At 42.6% G+C, this 15,458-nt stretch overlaps 1 protein-coding gene across 2 annotated transcripts in view; it reads left to right on the top strand.

Moving 5' to 3' along the window:
- Positions 1–4,945, top strand: part of DENND4C (DENN domain containing 4C) — a gene marked incomplete at both ends in the record, with an annotated part of 43,412 nt that extends 38,467 nt beyond the window's left edge. For both annotated transcript variants that reach the window (XM_084278949.1, XM_084278948.1), the window contains 5 exons: positions 309–554; positions 1,339–1,456; positions 2,733–2,886; positions 3,889–3,953; positions 4,809–4,945. In XM_084278949.1, coding sequence (XP_084135075.1) covers positions 309–554; positions 1,339–1,456; positions 2,733–2,886; positions 3,889–3,953; positions 4,809–4,945 — 720 coding nt within the window. The remainder of the gene's footprint in view (positions 1–308; positions 555–1,338; positions 1,457–2,732; positions 2,887–3,888; positions 3,954–4,808) is intronic.
- Between the last annotated feature and the right edge of the window lie 10,513 nt (positions 4,946–15,458).

Raw genomic sequence — 15,458 nt, forward strand, 5'->3', positions numbered from 1 at the left:
GCTTAGATGACTTGAAACTGCACAATCAAGAGCAAGTTATAAGAAATTAGGATGTTCTCTCTTTCATATAACAGAGCAAGGCTAGGTAATTGTTCTTTAAAGCTAAGAAACACCTCAACAGTGAAAATTGCTGATGCTGTTAAAGTTACTGTGTGTTCAGTACTTCCAGAAGCTTCTTCCAAATATCAAAAGAAACTGTGCAATGGGGGATTTTCAAGGCCAGTAATCATGAAGAGTATTTCTGGAAGAAAAATCTTTGATTTTGTAAAAAACCCTGTTTTTTAATTTTGTGTGTGTTTTTTATTTAGGATCCTTTAATAAAAAGACCTAACCCCCTTCCTGTATCTGTACCCTACTTGAGCCCTCTGGTACTACGTAAGGAGCTTGAATCACTGTTGGAAAATGAGGGAGAGCAAGTAATTCATACATCCAAATTCATCAATCAACACCCCATCATTTTCTGGAATCTAGTTTGGTATTTCCAACGGTTGGATCTACCTAGCAACTTACCTGGTCTCATTCTAACATCTGAACACTGTAATAATGGAGTGCAGGTAAGGGGCTTCCTCATATTTAAACTGCAGGTAGTAGAGTAAGCTAAATTTGAGAGTTTGTTTTCCAAAAGTATCTTGAAGTAAAATGAGTTTAAACAGCATTCAAATTCTAGTCTTTTAGGCCTTTGTCTTTTAAAAAGCCAGAGAGTAAGACTGATTAAAGAGAAGGCTGATACATGAAAGGAAACAAGACGTGCCGGTTGTCAGCCCACAAATTGCAGTATATTGTAGTTCCAACAGTGCAGGTTGTGTGCTCCCATATATAAACCTTTTAAGTCATTGGTCTGTCTTTTTTTCTCTCTTTTTTTTTTTATTGGCTGCCCTGTGATTTGTGTATGTAAATACCAAATTCAGTAAATACTTGTATGTGATGTGTATGAAACAGTAGAATTTTCCTATCCACTTGTATGTGCTTTAATTTTAAAATTCTATCCTTCAGTTCAAAAAAAAAAAAACAACCAAACAAAAAACCCACCTAGAATGAGGAACAATTTTCCAGGAGATGTAAAGGAAGACCAACACTACTAAAATCTGAAGCATACAAGAAAAATGCAATGTTTTAGGGAAAACTAATTGCAAGATGGGATGGAGTATCTTATCATTAATATTTTAACTTTACAGATCAGTGGTAAATTTTTCTTGCCCACTAAGCATATTAATGATTCCAGAGGAACTTAATTTTATAAAATATTTACTGAACTATTGTTTTGAGTCCAATATATTTTTAATGGAAATAAATGATTCACAGATTGTCAAGTGATTTGGATTTTCTTATGTTTTTTAGCTTCCTTTGACATCTCTTGCGCAAGATAGCAAGCTAGTATGCATCCATCTTCTGTGGGACAATACCAACCTCCACCAAGAGCCAGGGGAGCCTCTGTATATCTCATGGAGAAATCTCAGTAAGTAAAATAAATGTTAGAGAAAGCAGAGGGAGCAGAGGCCATGGAAAAAAACCCAGTTGTTTTGTAGTGTCTGAAGTGCATACAGCCCATCGAGTTGGAAAGCTTTTTTAGCGTGTGAAGCATCTGCAATTCCTTAAGTACTTAATGTAGTCAATTAGTCAGTGTAATCTGGTACTTAATTAGTCAATATAGTCAGGTACTTAATGTCAAATTATTAGTGATCAGCGTGAAAAGTTACCTGGTCTCTGCCTGTCATACATAAACAGGGTGGGAGGATTTGCTCTAGGTGCAGTGCTAAAAAGCTTTACCTCTGAATGTTCTGCTGTGTAATCTGGTTATATCCATGCAGGCATGGAGAAGAAGACTGTATTACCAAAAAGCATCTTCTGTTTCTGTAAATGAATTAGAAGTCACAGGTCCCATTACTGTATACATTTGGCAGCCTACTTGACTGAAACCCTTTGCCTACCATAACTTGATTTGGAAGGGATTAAAAACAGGGAGACTGATTGTGAGAACTTTGGGATTTCATTACTTCTGATCAGCAAAAAATTTTTTCTTTTTTTTTTCTCAGTCTGTTTTAACTTAAAAAAAAACCAAACCTATGTAACTTGCTAAGTCTGGTTCTAAAGAAGAAAAACCAGGCTGATCAGAAAATTAATCAAGGGCACGGAATAAGATGTGCATCCTGATTTCAGCATAATACATGAGAAGTGGATCCAAAGCACTTGGACATGCATACATATATGTATTTAAGTAAATAAAGGAGAAAAAAGGCTGTTTTAAACGTGAAGAAAATGAGTGGTTTTGTAGGTAGGCTCTACAGCAGTGTCAGAAAGTATTTGGAAATCAGAAAATTACATTTGTAAACCATCATATATGACAATTCTGTGAAAGCCTTAGGTTGGTGTGACTGTGATTGCTAGCCTTAGTCTACACTTCATTTACCTGCTATGTGCTTGCTGCCTAATCTGCAGCTTTGGGGGGGGGGGGTTGCCAGCAGATGGATTGAGCATTTCTACACAAGTCGCTGTTTTCTAAGGAATAATAGTTCAGTGTTTTTCATGTTATTTCTCTTACATATGGAAACCTGATGCATTCTGTCACTTCTGAGTTTAAGTCTATAGGCAGACAAAGCCTTTTCACTGTAACAAATTTCTGTAGGTTGAGTGGACTATATATATATCTATCTCAATTTAATAAGCAGAAGGTAAACATTTCAGAAAGTGATAAAATGTTATGTTTTGATAATCTGTACTGTCACATCTCCCAGATTCTTCTGAAAAGAGGCCCTCCACAGTGGCAGAAGATCAGCAGGCAACAAATACTTTGTTGGAGAGCATCAAACTAAGTATTCAGAACAATAACGTTGATAAACCAATCAACCTCCTTGTGCAGAACATTAAGCCAGATGTGAAGCGACAGAGGTAAAGGGGTAATCTCTTCTTACTTTCTCCCCACTCAAAGTTAAACAAGGTCAGACTGTAGGTACTTCATAATAATAATTACATAAGGACCTGTCAATAATACTGAGTTCCATTTGTGTCCACCACACATTCTGTATGTTTTTTGATGCCCTTGTTTAGAAACAGATCCATTCTGTAGCCAGGTGTGTAATTTATCCAAATCAAATGGATAAATATAATTCTTTAATCAAAATGGACATTTTATAAATCAATAAGGAAAACACAGATTTTGGTGTTGCTCCAGATCTAGCAAGTTGATAAATACAGCATCCCTTTGCAGTGCTGGAATACTCTCCAAACTACCTGCTGAAATTATATCAACCTGGAGTACTGGCTAGGAAAAGTGTATAGAGCATGATCCACAAACAAAGGGAGAGGTGTGAATAGCACTCATACGGTACATACAATCTGTGCAGAGGCACAGCCACTGAAGTAAATTACAGCAGATAGAAGATATGTTCCAAGTCCATCGTGCTAGGTCATCTTTGCTTCTGTGGTCTCTAGTTACTAAAAAGAAACAAGAACTAATCTGCCCAGAGAATATTTATCTTTGAGATAGATCGTGACATTCTGAAACAAAAAACAAAGTGTGAGTGATCTGAAATAAGGCTGGTCCCTGTCCTTCACCCTCAGGTGGGAATGAGTTAACAAATTAGTGGTGCTTAATTTTATATTTCTTGTTTTTCTGGAGTTTTTTATGGCACGTTTGGCAGAGGGATTTTTTCATAGAAAACGTAGTGGTGGGGATGTGGTGAAATTACAACATCATGCATTCAGGAAGAATACTCAGGCATGAGAAAACTTTGGGCTTGTAATAATGTACATCAGTCACTTTTTTCACAAGCAAGATAAACAGAACATTTTCAATGACTACATAATGGAAGATTAGCATCTTTGGCATTGACTTTCTAGACTTAGGATAGTTGGTGCTTCCACTGACTTCCTCTTCAAAATGTTTCCTAGGAGTTTTTATAGAGAAATTCTTTTCCTGTCTCTGGTGTCTCTTGGAAGAGAGAACATCGACATGGGTAAGTAAAAATACTGTGGAATGCATAGTGCCTCGTGTGAAATACACAAACACTTTAGATGAAAACTAGTGTATAAAATCAACTTTTCACCCATGAATTTCTAAGTAATTGTCCTGGTTTCAGCTCAGACTGAGTTAACTTTCCCAGGCAGCCAGCACAGGTGAGCTGAGCTGGCCAAGGGTTTTTTTCCACACCACATGATGTCACACCCCCATAAAAGGGGGTGGTTGGGGACAGGTGGGTCTGTGTGGCTCTGGGGCAGTCTGAGAGCCAGCAGAGTGTCCGCGGGGAGGGGTGAGCTCAGCTGCTGCCTGAGGCTGAACCACAACAGTAACATTTTAATTGCTGTGTTTTAGTGAGAAGTACTGCACTGCCACTCTTCAAGTAGATGTTGCTGCTTCTGAAAATGTAATGCAGATGGGGCCATTCATTTTTACTTTGAAACCAATAATCACTTACTCTAAACAAAGTTTATTATCTTGAAGTTTAATTCCTCATATCTGAACATGTTCTTTCTCTGACCCACATATTAGACCTGTGTCATCTAGCTACCTGATTGCCCACCCTTTCTTGATCTCCTGTAACCTGACTGTGGGATGCAAGAGGGAACAGATGAACTAAAGTATCATAGAAGTAATGGGCATCCAGTGTGATGTATTATCATGCTCCAGCATGAAGATGTTGTTCAGGTTCTCTGAGAAGATGCATTTTGACCAAAAAAAACCCCAAACAAAAAATCAGCATCTAGTTAATTATTTTGTTTTCTAAAAATCACCAAATGTATTTTATAGTAACAGTAGTGTGCTCTGTACAGTGTTTCTTAAGTAACTTCAACTCTGCTTTTTTCTTTTTCAGAGGTCTTTGATAGTGAATACAGGCTTGCACATAAAAATCTACCAAAGGATGTTCTTGAAAAGATGGAGAAAATAGATGCTCCACCAAGCAGCAGAGTTGAGTGTTGCAGGAAGTGTTTTGGAGCGCCTTTGATATGAAAGTGAGGAGGACACATGCTAAACTTCAGTGAGACAAAAGTGGAGGTGAACAAACCAGGAACATGGTGTTACATGAGATATTTACACTTTGAATCCCAAACGGTGATAATTGAGCGATTCATCAAAGCAATTTCATTGAGCTACAACAGGCAATCTTGTCTTTCATCTCATGAGACACACTGTAAAGTATGTTAAAACGTTTTAAAACTATATTAACAGGGTGAGATGGTTTCAGTGATTGATCTGCTTTTTCGTCCCACCCCCTGTGTATACTTCTCCTTTTCCTTCCTCAAATCTTTCCCCCAGAGTATCAAGTTCTTCAAAACCATGATGACTAAACAGCAGCCTGTGTTTGGTGACTTCCATCAGGGCCACCAGTGCTTGTGTACTGTAATGAAATTGTTCTCCTGCAACAGAGTCCTTAGATGCTTCGCTACTTCTTTAAAATGCCCTTAAGCTGAAGGGGATCTTCTCACTGGTGTGCAGTACGTCTGCATGAATGTAAATCTGTGAGTGAGTCCGCGGATCGGAAGTTTCACTGCGGTTGCTTTTGTCAGATCACAGTACCTAACATTGCTATCCTTCTCCTGACCCGTGTCCCAGTCAGTATTCCAAATTGTCTGAGGCTGACCACATGATGTACATCTGTAGCTGTAAAAGCCAGAAACTTACACTAGTTTTCCTCTACTCTTTTGTCTAACAAAGATCCTAGAACGTCCTGCTGCTTTCTCCAAAAGAATGTTAGGCTTCTACACTAAAGCCATGCAGAAAGGGATGGCTTACTGAAAATTAGATGGGAAGCTTAAATGTCATTAGGATATGTACAAGGTTTGTCAGCAGATACTGTCTGAAAAAAGTATGCTTTATACTGCATACCTGTATGGTTAAAAAGTGTCTTTTCCCTGGAATTCTTTATCTAGCCTGTGGGTTAATTGTTTTGCACTGACAGTCCAGATTCAATATTTCAATTGAAATGTATTTATAAATATGGTATTCAAGGTGTATATGAGCACAAGTGAAGTGCTTGACTGTACGTTCTGAAGAGATGAACTCATCTTTTTGATTGATTCTGGTAAATAAGACATTTCCTCGCCTCACGTATCAACTGACTGCCATAGTCAGTCGCCTTGGCAAGAAGAGCCTGGATGCTGGTCGACAGTGTCAATGTTTCTGTTACTTGAGGAATATGATGATAACTTTTATTCCAGGCGCTTTTTTTTTTTTTTTCCCTGAAATTTGACAGTGTGACTTTTCTGGTGGAGTTATTCCTGGAGGAAAGAGTGAGTAAGAGTTGCGGCACGTTGAAGGCGCATAGCTAAAACTGCTTCTGGGTGTGAACGTATTTACTTCATACGCCCTTGATGAAATTTTTTAGTTCTTGGAAATGATGAGGGATGGAGATCTGTCTGGAACAGCTGCTACATGAAACAACAACTTTTGTTTTTTCATGAGGCTGAAACAAAGGATTTGCACTATTTGTAACAGAATACATTTGCATCATACATTGTTTTCTTGTATTCTGTCAGCAAGTGCTGATCATAAATTAATATGGGGATATTGCCTGGACAGATTCTCTCCTGGCAAAAGTACTGTGCTTTTTTGGCAATTAAAAGCAAGAAAGCACACACTGACTTTTTTTAAATATTATTTTATTCTTTACTCTTTGGTTTTATGCATGGTTGCTTTACATCACAATTGAAGTGTAGAGCTTGTTTCTTTATACTTTCCCCTCTTCTCCTATTACATAATTGACATGCACGGTTCCATCCTTGAAAAGTCTCTCTGAAGCTGTACTGATAATAAACTTACAACTATAAAAAAAATATTTTTGAGTGTTAAGTGCACAAATCATGTGGTTATGTGATGCATCTTGCAAGGAATCAAGTTTTAGTTATCCTTATGTGCTCACAGCTTATAAAGTTACAAAGAAAATCTGCTCAGTGAGTGCTGTTTTAGACAACAGGTGACATCCAATTTCTTTTAAATCATTGTAAATAATATTATTATAAACTAAATTCTTTAAGCATGTCACCTTAGTTTCCAAACAACCTTCCCATCTGTTGCTGAAAAAATAGGTCACTTGGGCAATGGTGTTGTAAAGAAATAGCAAAGCAGGCTGTGTCACGGCACCTAGTGCTACATGGTGGACTTTCCCCAGCTATATACACTACACAAAAAAAATCCCTCAACCAACCAAACCTAAAGCCTGAGCGGAAAAGGACGGCTGTGGGATTGACCTCACCTTGATATACTCCTGCATATTGGCGTTTCTGTACACTACAAATTAATTCCTGTTTTACATACATACCTGGATTTCAGGGCGGTTCAAATCCTGTGGGTACCTGAAACCGTGAATCTGTCTGTTTTTAAATTAATTCTTTAGTGTGGAATGACAAAACTGCTTTGGATGTGTTTTTTTTTTAATGCCTAATTTTTAATAGCTAACTAATCAGTTGAGTCTTGAGTTAAATCCATAGTTAAACGAAAAGGGAGATCTCTGCAAGTGATTTGTTTGGTTAGCTTTCATCTAAGGAAATGATTTGGGATGGGTGGAATTTCACAAAAAATTTGAGAGCAATTAAGGACTCGGTGGATTATTTTTTTCCTAGTTGCTTTCTCTCCTTTCAAATGTATGATGGCACTTCCTGATGCTCCTTTGTAGGAGCAGACCTAAATGTCAAACAGGTAGAGACTGCAGGTATTCCTACACAAACTTTCTAAGATGTAGGCTTCCCTAATTTGAATGCTGAAAGAACTAGGAGCGTGTGTAAGAACAGGGCATGGCATAAAATAGCTTAGCATGGTGCAATATTGTACAGTTGAAGTATCTGTCCGAAACTAAGCAGGGTAAAGTCTTCAAAAGTTGGGGTTTTTGGTGGGTTTATTGTTGTTGGCTTTTTTTTGGGGGGGGGGGGGGGGAGGGGGTGTTGGTTGTTGGCTTTTGGGGGTGGGGGCGGGGGTGTTTGGTTTGTTTGTTTTGGGTGGTTTTCAGGGTCAGCTTGGTTTTGGGGTTTTTGTTTTTTTTTTTATTTGTGAGAGCATTGCAAACACTTGTGCAGTCCTGAAAACAGGAACGACTTAGTTACCTGCAAAATGCTTCTGGTTTGTTCTGACACCCCACTCCTTGTATCCAAACACCCGAGTCCATAATGGATGAATGAGCTGGAGAAAGCGTTACAAAGGAGGGGGGTGGAAAAAAAACCCCATTGCAGGTCTGTATTAACTGCATAACCTGTGATGTGTATGTGAAGCAAGGGTCTAAACCAAACCAATTATGTATGTGGATGCAAACTGTTAATGAATTTCAGGCAAGTCCAATAACTTAGAAAGTTTGTGATGGAGTAACAATGATCACAGAGAAGGCTCCTTGAATTGATGCCCCAAGGATGTTGAGATGACGTCAGTTACGCTGAGGAGATACTTTCTTGCACCTCTCGCCCAGCTACAAAACAGTTACATATAGCTTCTGTGCTCATATAAAAATAGGTGTTTTCTGTAGAACTAAACCAATAAATGGGGTCTTAAAGGTTTGGAATCAGGATTCTTAAGTGACAAAGTTTTTGGCATGCTACCACGATACAGCAATTTTCAAAACCCCAGAGGCACAGGAGACTGATGGGGCCGCAGTATTGGCACAGTAATAGGTACCAGCTTTTACATGTTACTAGAAGCATCTGCATGTTACTTACAGCCATATCCTGTCTGCACGCTTTATGTAAACTCGAGTTTAGACAGTACAATTTTGATGGAAAATACTTAGCATACGTGTTTCAAACTGAATTCATTTGTTTTGCAAGTCACTTAAGTCTTGTTCCTAATGGAATTTCACATTGATTAAGCTCAAGCTACATTGCACTTGTGAATGAGTAATTTTATTCCATTTTGACTGTGAATTAATGGCTTTTTATGTTGCTGCAGCTAGAAGAATATACCTTTCGCTGTTTACCGCTTTCCTCGAATAACTGCAACATGGGGGATATTTTCAAATTGTACATTAGAGCATAGAAATTTATATTTTTAAAACAAATTGTTATAAGTAACTGAAGAATCCACTGAGTGGCTTTATCTTTTTAAAACAACTCTGCAATTATTTCAATGCAGATAACTTTATTTCAGTAAATGGTAAGCAGGTCATCTTATTCACGCAACTGTGCATCTTTAACACAGGTTCTTTTTCTTTTAATTAATAAAAACCTCGAGGTGGAACTTTTTGAAACACGCAGACCCACACCCTTGTAACATTAAAGTCTTGAAGCCAAACAGTTGAATTGGACTCTAGTTCTGTGTTCTACTGTGCTGTATATTGTGATGCATAGGAGGAGAGAAACGGATGGGGGTTTTATTTGTTCTTTCAGTCCGCATCAGTCAGTGGTGCAAATAAAAGGGATTGTTTGCTGTTTTTAGAAGCACATTAAACTCCTTTTAGGAGCTTGAAATAAACTATACTGTAATGAGGATGAAAGGAAGTAGTGTGAATAAATTATGATTTTAAGTTAGCTGGGAAGTTTTCTTTTAATGCAATAAAATTTGCACTGGTTTAGAGACTGTTTTGAACTGTTGAAAAATGGCATCCATTTACTGTGCTTTGATTAACAAGTGTGTCTCTGTAATGTTTTTGTACATTTGACAAATGTTTCTTGAGTTTAAAAGGGCACTCTGCATATTCTGAATTCTGTATAGATATCCTAGACTAAGAAACGATTTTTAATGTATTTCCCAAAAATAAATAAAATATGTATGCGTCCTGTGTAGAAAGTTTAAATTGTTCAGCTTTTTTTTGCTGTTGGCACTTACCTGCTCGACCAAATTTATTCTGAAATGCAAATTCAGCCTATAGTTGGGCAAAAGCAGAGACCCTTCACTGCCTGTTTTGGCAATGGCTGCGTAGTACGTCAGTGCCTTCCGCATGGTGGGGAAGGGCGGGAGAGGTTGGGCTGGGAGAGAAGTAAAGAATGGATTCACTTTTAGAGATAAAGGATGGCTCTATGGCAGCATAAGCAACCCATGCTGGCTAAGAGAGGCTGAAAAAAATACTGGTAAACAGGTGAAGGAAGGCAGAATCCACACAGATGTGGTTTGCAGGGAATTCGTGAAGCCTGATTGTAGAGCTGCTGCTCTGTGCTGGCCAGGGAAAGCAGTGCTAGTCACTGGGAGGTTACAGGTTGGTGGCTGCGTTTGGCAGGAGGCTTCTAGGGAGCTTTGTAACAGGGCCTCAGGGTGATGCTGTCAGTAATGTGATGCTGTCAGTAATGCATCCTAGCTTGCAAAAGACACTGGTGGACCTCCTCACTCATCACATATTTGCGGGTTCACATCCAGTCCCCAGATATATATTAAATGGGGCAGGGCACAAACTGGCTGCTTGTGAAGATTCATAATAAGCTCATGTTTTCAGGCCTGTTTTTAGGTAGGGAGCCTAGGGACAGTTAGTCTTCCAGACTCTTGCAATCTTGTCAGCATCATCATGACTGTTTTCCTTTGTTTCTATCACTGCTGTTTTTAATGAATGCTGCCTCCTAAAAATATTTCACTGCCTACCTCGTGTGCTGCCTTTAATGCGGCCCATTGAGAGCAGGCTGAAGGAGGGAGAGTGAAACAGGAACAAAAGCCTGTATTTGAGGAATCCTCAAAGAAGCGTGAACATACCATTTGGGTTTGAAGCTGCAGGGAAGAGGGAACTAGCATCCATGGTGCCAAAACCGGGTGAGAAACTTGAGATACTGTAATAGTAGAAGGCAACAGCAGAAGGAGCTTTCATAGGGAAGCTCTGTGATCCTTCATGTGTTCAGAGCTACCATCAGGATACTCATTATTGGTAATTCTCCCCTCTTCTGTCTACAAACACCTACTCTCTTTAAAGAAAAGGAAGAGTCACTAACCTGTCAAGCTGAAGGAAGTGTGATGGGGTCCAAGAGGAAACACAACAGGTAGGAATAACCTCATGCTTCAGTGCAGGCGTGGGGCAGACAGCTGGAAAGCATGTAGTGGTGAGTTATAGCTGCGTTTGGGCTGTGATCAAGACTGGGCTGACCAGTGGTCTGGTTCTGTCCAGGACAAAGCTAACTTCCCCAAGGAGCCATGTTGCAGTTTTGTGTAGCTGGGTTTTAATGGAGAAGGGGGAGCTGACGAGATGGCTTCTGCAAGCAGCAGCTAGAAGCTCTCTGCAGGCCCCAGAAAGTAAACATCAGCCATTTCATGGCCAGAGTTGCTGCTGACCAAGGCCAAGCCCCTCATTGATGGTCGCAGCACCTCTGGGAATCACATTAGAAGAAAAAAAAACAACCCTGCAAGCAGACACATTTTGCCACCAGAGAAGGGAGTGAGAAGATGTATCAAGCCGTGCAGACATCAAAGCCAGGAGGGCGCAGGAAGAATGAGGCACTCCGGGTGCCAAGAGAGAAAGATGCCCCTGCAGCCCGTGGAGAAGACCATGGTGGAGTGGGTGTCCCCTTGCGACCCATGGAAAAGGATGGGGAGCAGAGACCATCTACAGCCTGTGAAGAACTTGATCCACACCACAGCAGGTTTGCTGGGGCACTTTTGAGGCAACTGGTGAGGAGCGTCTCCTGTGGGTGGGACCCCACAGTGACAGCAGGGGAAGGGTTTGTGTTTGGAATGCCCCCCCAGCAAAGGAGGGAGACAACTCGGGAGGAACAGACTGAAAACCCCCATTCCCTGCCCCTCCCCGTGCAACAATGCGGGGCAGAAAGAAGGGAGCAAATCTGTGACTGCAGTCTGCGAAGACGGGAGGGGTGGGGGAAGTACAAGTGTTAAGATCTGGAGAAGGAAAGTAGCTTGTGAGGAACTGACCAGAAAGCCAGTGCTCCAGGGAAGGGGGTGGTGGCTGTGTGTGTGTGCGTGCGTGCGTGCGTGTGTGTGTGTGTATTGAAAGGGACCTCAAGAGCCCATCAGGTCCAACCCCCCTGCCAAAGCAGCTCCCCAGCTCATACTGCACAGAGAGGCGTCCAGATGGATCTTGAATATCTTCAGAGAAGGAGACTCCAGCACCTCCCTGGGCAGCCTGTCCCAGGGCTCTGTCATCCTCACTGTGTAAAAGTTCTGCCACACGTTGGTGCAGAACTTCCTGTGCCCCAACTTGCAGCCATTGCCCCTTGTCCTGTCTCCAGACCACTGAAAAGGGGCTGGCTGATTCCCCCTGCATTCCATACTTGAGATACTTACAGATATTAATTAGATCCCCCCTTAGTCTTCTCAAGACTGAACAGCCCCAGCTTATTCAGCCTCCCCTCATAGGGGAGGTGCTCCAGGCCCTTAATCATCTTCGTAGCCCTTCTTTGGACTCTCTCCAGGAGATCCCTGTCCTTTTTATACCAGGGAGCCCAGAACAGGGTGCTCAGATGATGCCTGGGGCTGAACCACACCACCAGTACAAGAACAGCTTGGGCATCCTGAAACAGCCCCACTGAAGGGCCGTGAAGGGAATACATGTCACGCAAGGCTGACAGCAAGCTTGGGGACAGGGAGGAGGGAGGATCTATCACCTTACCCATGTGTCTGAATACCTAGCACTCACAGCATACACAGAGTTGGAAGGGACCCATAAGGATCATTGAGTCCAACTCCTGGCTCCACACAGGGCCAGGCAAGTCAGAGCATGTGACAGCAATGTCCTGATGGGGTGTAGAGAAGACTGAGCCAGACTCTTCTCAGAGTTGCCCTGTGCAGGAAGAGGCGATGGCCACAAACATTAACTACAGAAAACCTACTGACATGTTATCTGTGAGGGTGGTGAAACACTGGAACAAGTTGTTTGCGTTACAAACCAACAGGGTTGCCTACCAGTCTCAGTGGCTCTGTAAGGACAGGTGGCACCCAGAAACTTCTGGAAGGAACAGAGGCTGGCTGTGCCTGGTTACAAGAGTAGTTTACAGATATGATCTGCCATTTGTGTTTAGGCTTTCTCAAGGTGTTTTGGTGTTCCCCTTTTTCTGTAGTGTCATCCCTTCTGTAGTGAATCCCTTCTGGCCAGTGAAAACTGTCCATGTGCATCAACCGCAGAATCACAGAACCATCTAGTCCAACCCCTCTGTCAGAGCAGAATCCCCTGATTACGTCACACAAGAACTTGTCCAGATGGATTTTGAGTGTCTCCAGAGGAGACAAGACAATGTCTCTGGGCAGCCCATCCCAGTTCTTGGTCACCCTCACAGTGAAAGCTTTTCCTTAGTTTCCACATGGAACCTCCTATGTTCCAGCTATTGCTGGCCATCAATGAGCAGAGCCTACATCCATTCTCCTGACACTCACCCTTTACTAATTCTTAGACATTAATGAGGTCACCCCTCAGTCTCCTCTTCTCCAAACTAAAGAGACCCAGCTCCCTCAGCCTGCCCTCATAAGGAAGATGTTCCACTCCAATATCTTTGTGACCCGGTGCTGGACTCTTTCAAGTTTTCTGTCCTTCTTGAGCTGAGAGGCCTAGAACTGGACACAATATTCCAGATGTGGTCTCACCAGGGCAGAGTAGAGGGGGAGAAGGACCTCTCTCGACCTAGTAACCACACTCCTCCTAATACACCCCAGGATACCACTGGGCTTTTTGGCCAGGAGGGCACACTGCTGGCTCACGGTCATCCTGCTGTCCATCAGGACCCCAGGTTCCTCTGACCTACACTGCTCTCCAACAGGTCCATCCCTAATCTACACTGGTACCTGGGGTTGTCCTTCCCTGGTTGCAAGGCTCTACACTTGCCCTTGTTGTATTTCATTAAACTCCTCCCCACCCAACTCTCCAGCCTGTCCTTACCTCACTCAGTGCCCAGTTCTGTGCCAGCAGCAAACCTGCTGACAGTGCACTCGGTTCCCTCACCCAGGTCACTGATAAATATACTGAATCGTGCTGGTCCCAGTACCAACCCCTGAGGAACTCCACTAGACACAGGCCTCCAGTTAGACTCTGTCCCATTGACCACAACTCTCTGCCTTCTTCCCTTCAACCAGCTCTCAATCCACCTCACTACCCAGTCCTCCAGACCACTTCCCGTTTACCCACAAGGATGTTGTGGGAGACAGTGTCAAATGCTTGACTGAAACCCAGGTAAACCACACCCACTGCTCCACCATCATCTGTCCTCCTGGTTATGTCCTCATGAAAGGCTGTTAGATTGGTCAAACATGACTTTCCCTCCGTGAAACCATGCTGACTGCTCCTAATGACCCTCTTACCCTTCAGTAGCCTAGAAGCTGCACCATCAAGCTGTTCCACCACTCTTCCAGAGATGGGCATGGTGCTGACCAGTCTGCAGTTGCCCAGGTCCTCCTCCTTGCCCATCCAGGAGTGACATTTGCTGTCCTCAGTCCCCTCTCCCGTTTCCCAGGACTTTGCAAAGGTGATGGAGAGTGGCCTAGCAAGGACTTCTGCCAGCTCCCTCAGCACCTGCAGCTACATCCCACCCAGACCCATGGATTTATGGATGTCCAGATTGCTTAACTGATCCCTGACCCAGCCCTCATCAACCAAGGCCAACTCCTCCTTTATCCTGACTTCCTCTCAGGCATCAGGGGTCTGGGGCTCCTGAGGACACTCTCCAGTGATACAAAGAAGGCATTCAGTAACTCCTCCTTCTTGGTATCCTCTGTCACCAGGGCACCCACCTCATTCAGCAGAGGGCCTACACTGCCTCTAGCGTTAGTTTTGTCTGCAGTGTATTTGAAGAAACCCTTTCTCGGCCTGCCTTGCAAGGTTTAACTCCAAAGAGGCCTTAGCTTTCCCAGTTCCCACTGTAATATTGCACATGACCACCTCAAAACATCTACAAAGCATCAAGTTCCTGAGGAGGGCCAGGGGGAAGTGCTTGAAGACCTGCTTGTACCTCTCATTATCCTATTCTGATGTCACTCTGTGTGTGTAGTGTAATAAATCAGTTTTCTTTCCTCTGTTCCATGTTGAGTCCATTTTGCCCGTTGACATTCATTGCACAATGATCTCTCCCTATGATCTCAACTCCTGAGCCTCTCAATATGTATTTTCTCCCCTGTGCAGCTGAAAAGGGAAGCGATTGAGTGACTTTGGTGAGTGTCTGGCCTCCAGCCAGGGCCAGACCACCACAGAATAGGTTTCCCAGTGAGAACAATCACTGGAACCTCTCCAGGGACATGGCAGATTCATAATCACTAGGAAGTTTTGAAGATGCAGTGAGGACAGGGTGCTCAATAGGGTCCCACCAAGGAGTGGAACAGATGATCTTTCAAGTTCCCTCCCAACCTGGGCCGTTATGTGATTTGGGCTTACAGTGTACCCGATTCGCACCCCCCCCCCAGGAACGGAGATGGCAGCAGCAGATGAACCACAAAAGGAGATTCAAGGCAACACCATGAGAAACAGTACAGGCAAGTTTTTTGGTTTTGGGTAACAGGCCAGTCATTTCCTGCCTGCAGGTAAGCCTATACATTCGGGCAGCTTGTCAAGAACAGCCAGCCCCTCACCCACTTTTTTCTCCTGTTCATACAACTGGGCACCAGTTGCACTGCTTCAGAGACTCATTAGTGACAC

This window comes from Gallinula chloropus, assembly GCF_964237585.1.
Source record: "Gallinula chloropus genome assembly, chromosome: Z".
Classification (NCBI taxonomy): domain Eukaryota; kingdom Metazoa; phylum Chordata; class Aves; order Gruiformes; family Rallidae; genus Gallinula; species Gallinula chloropus.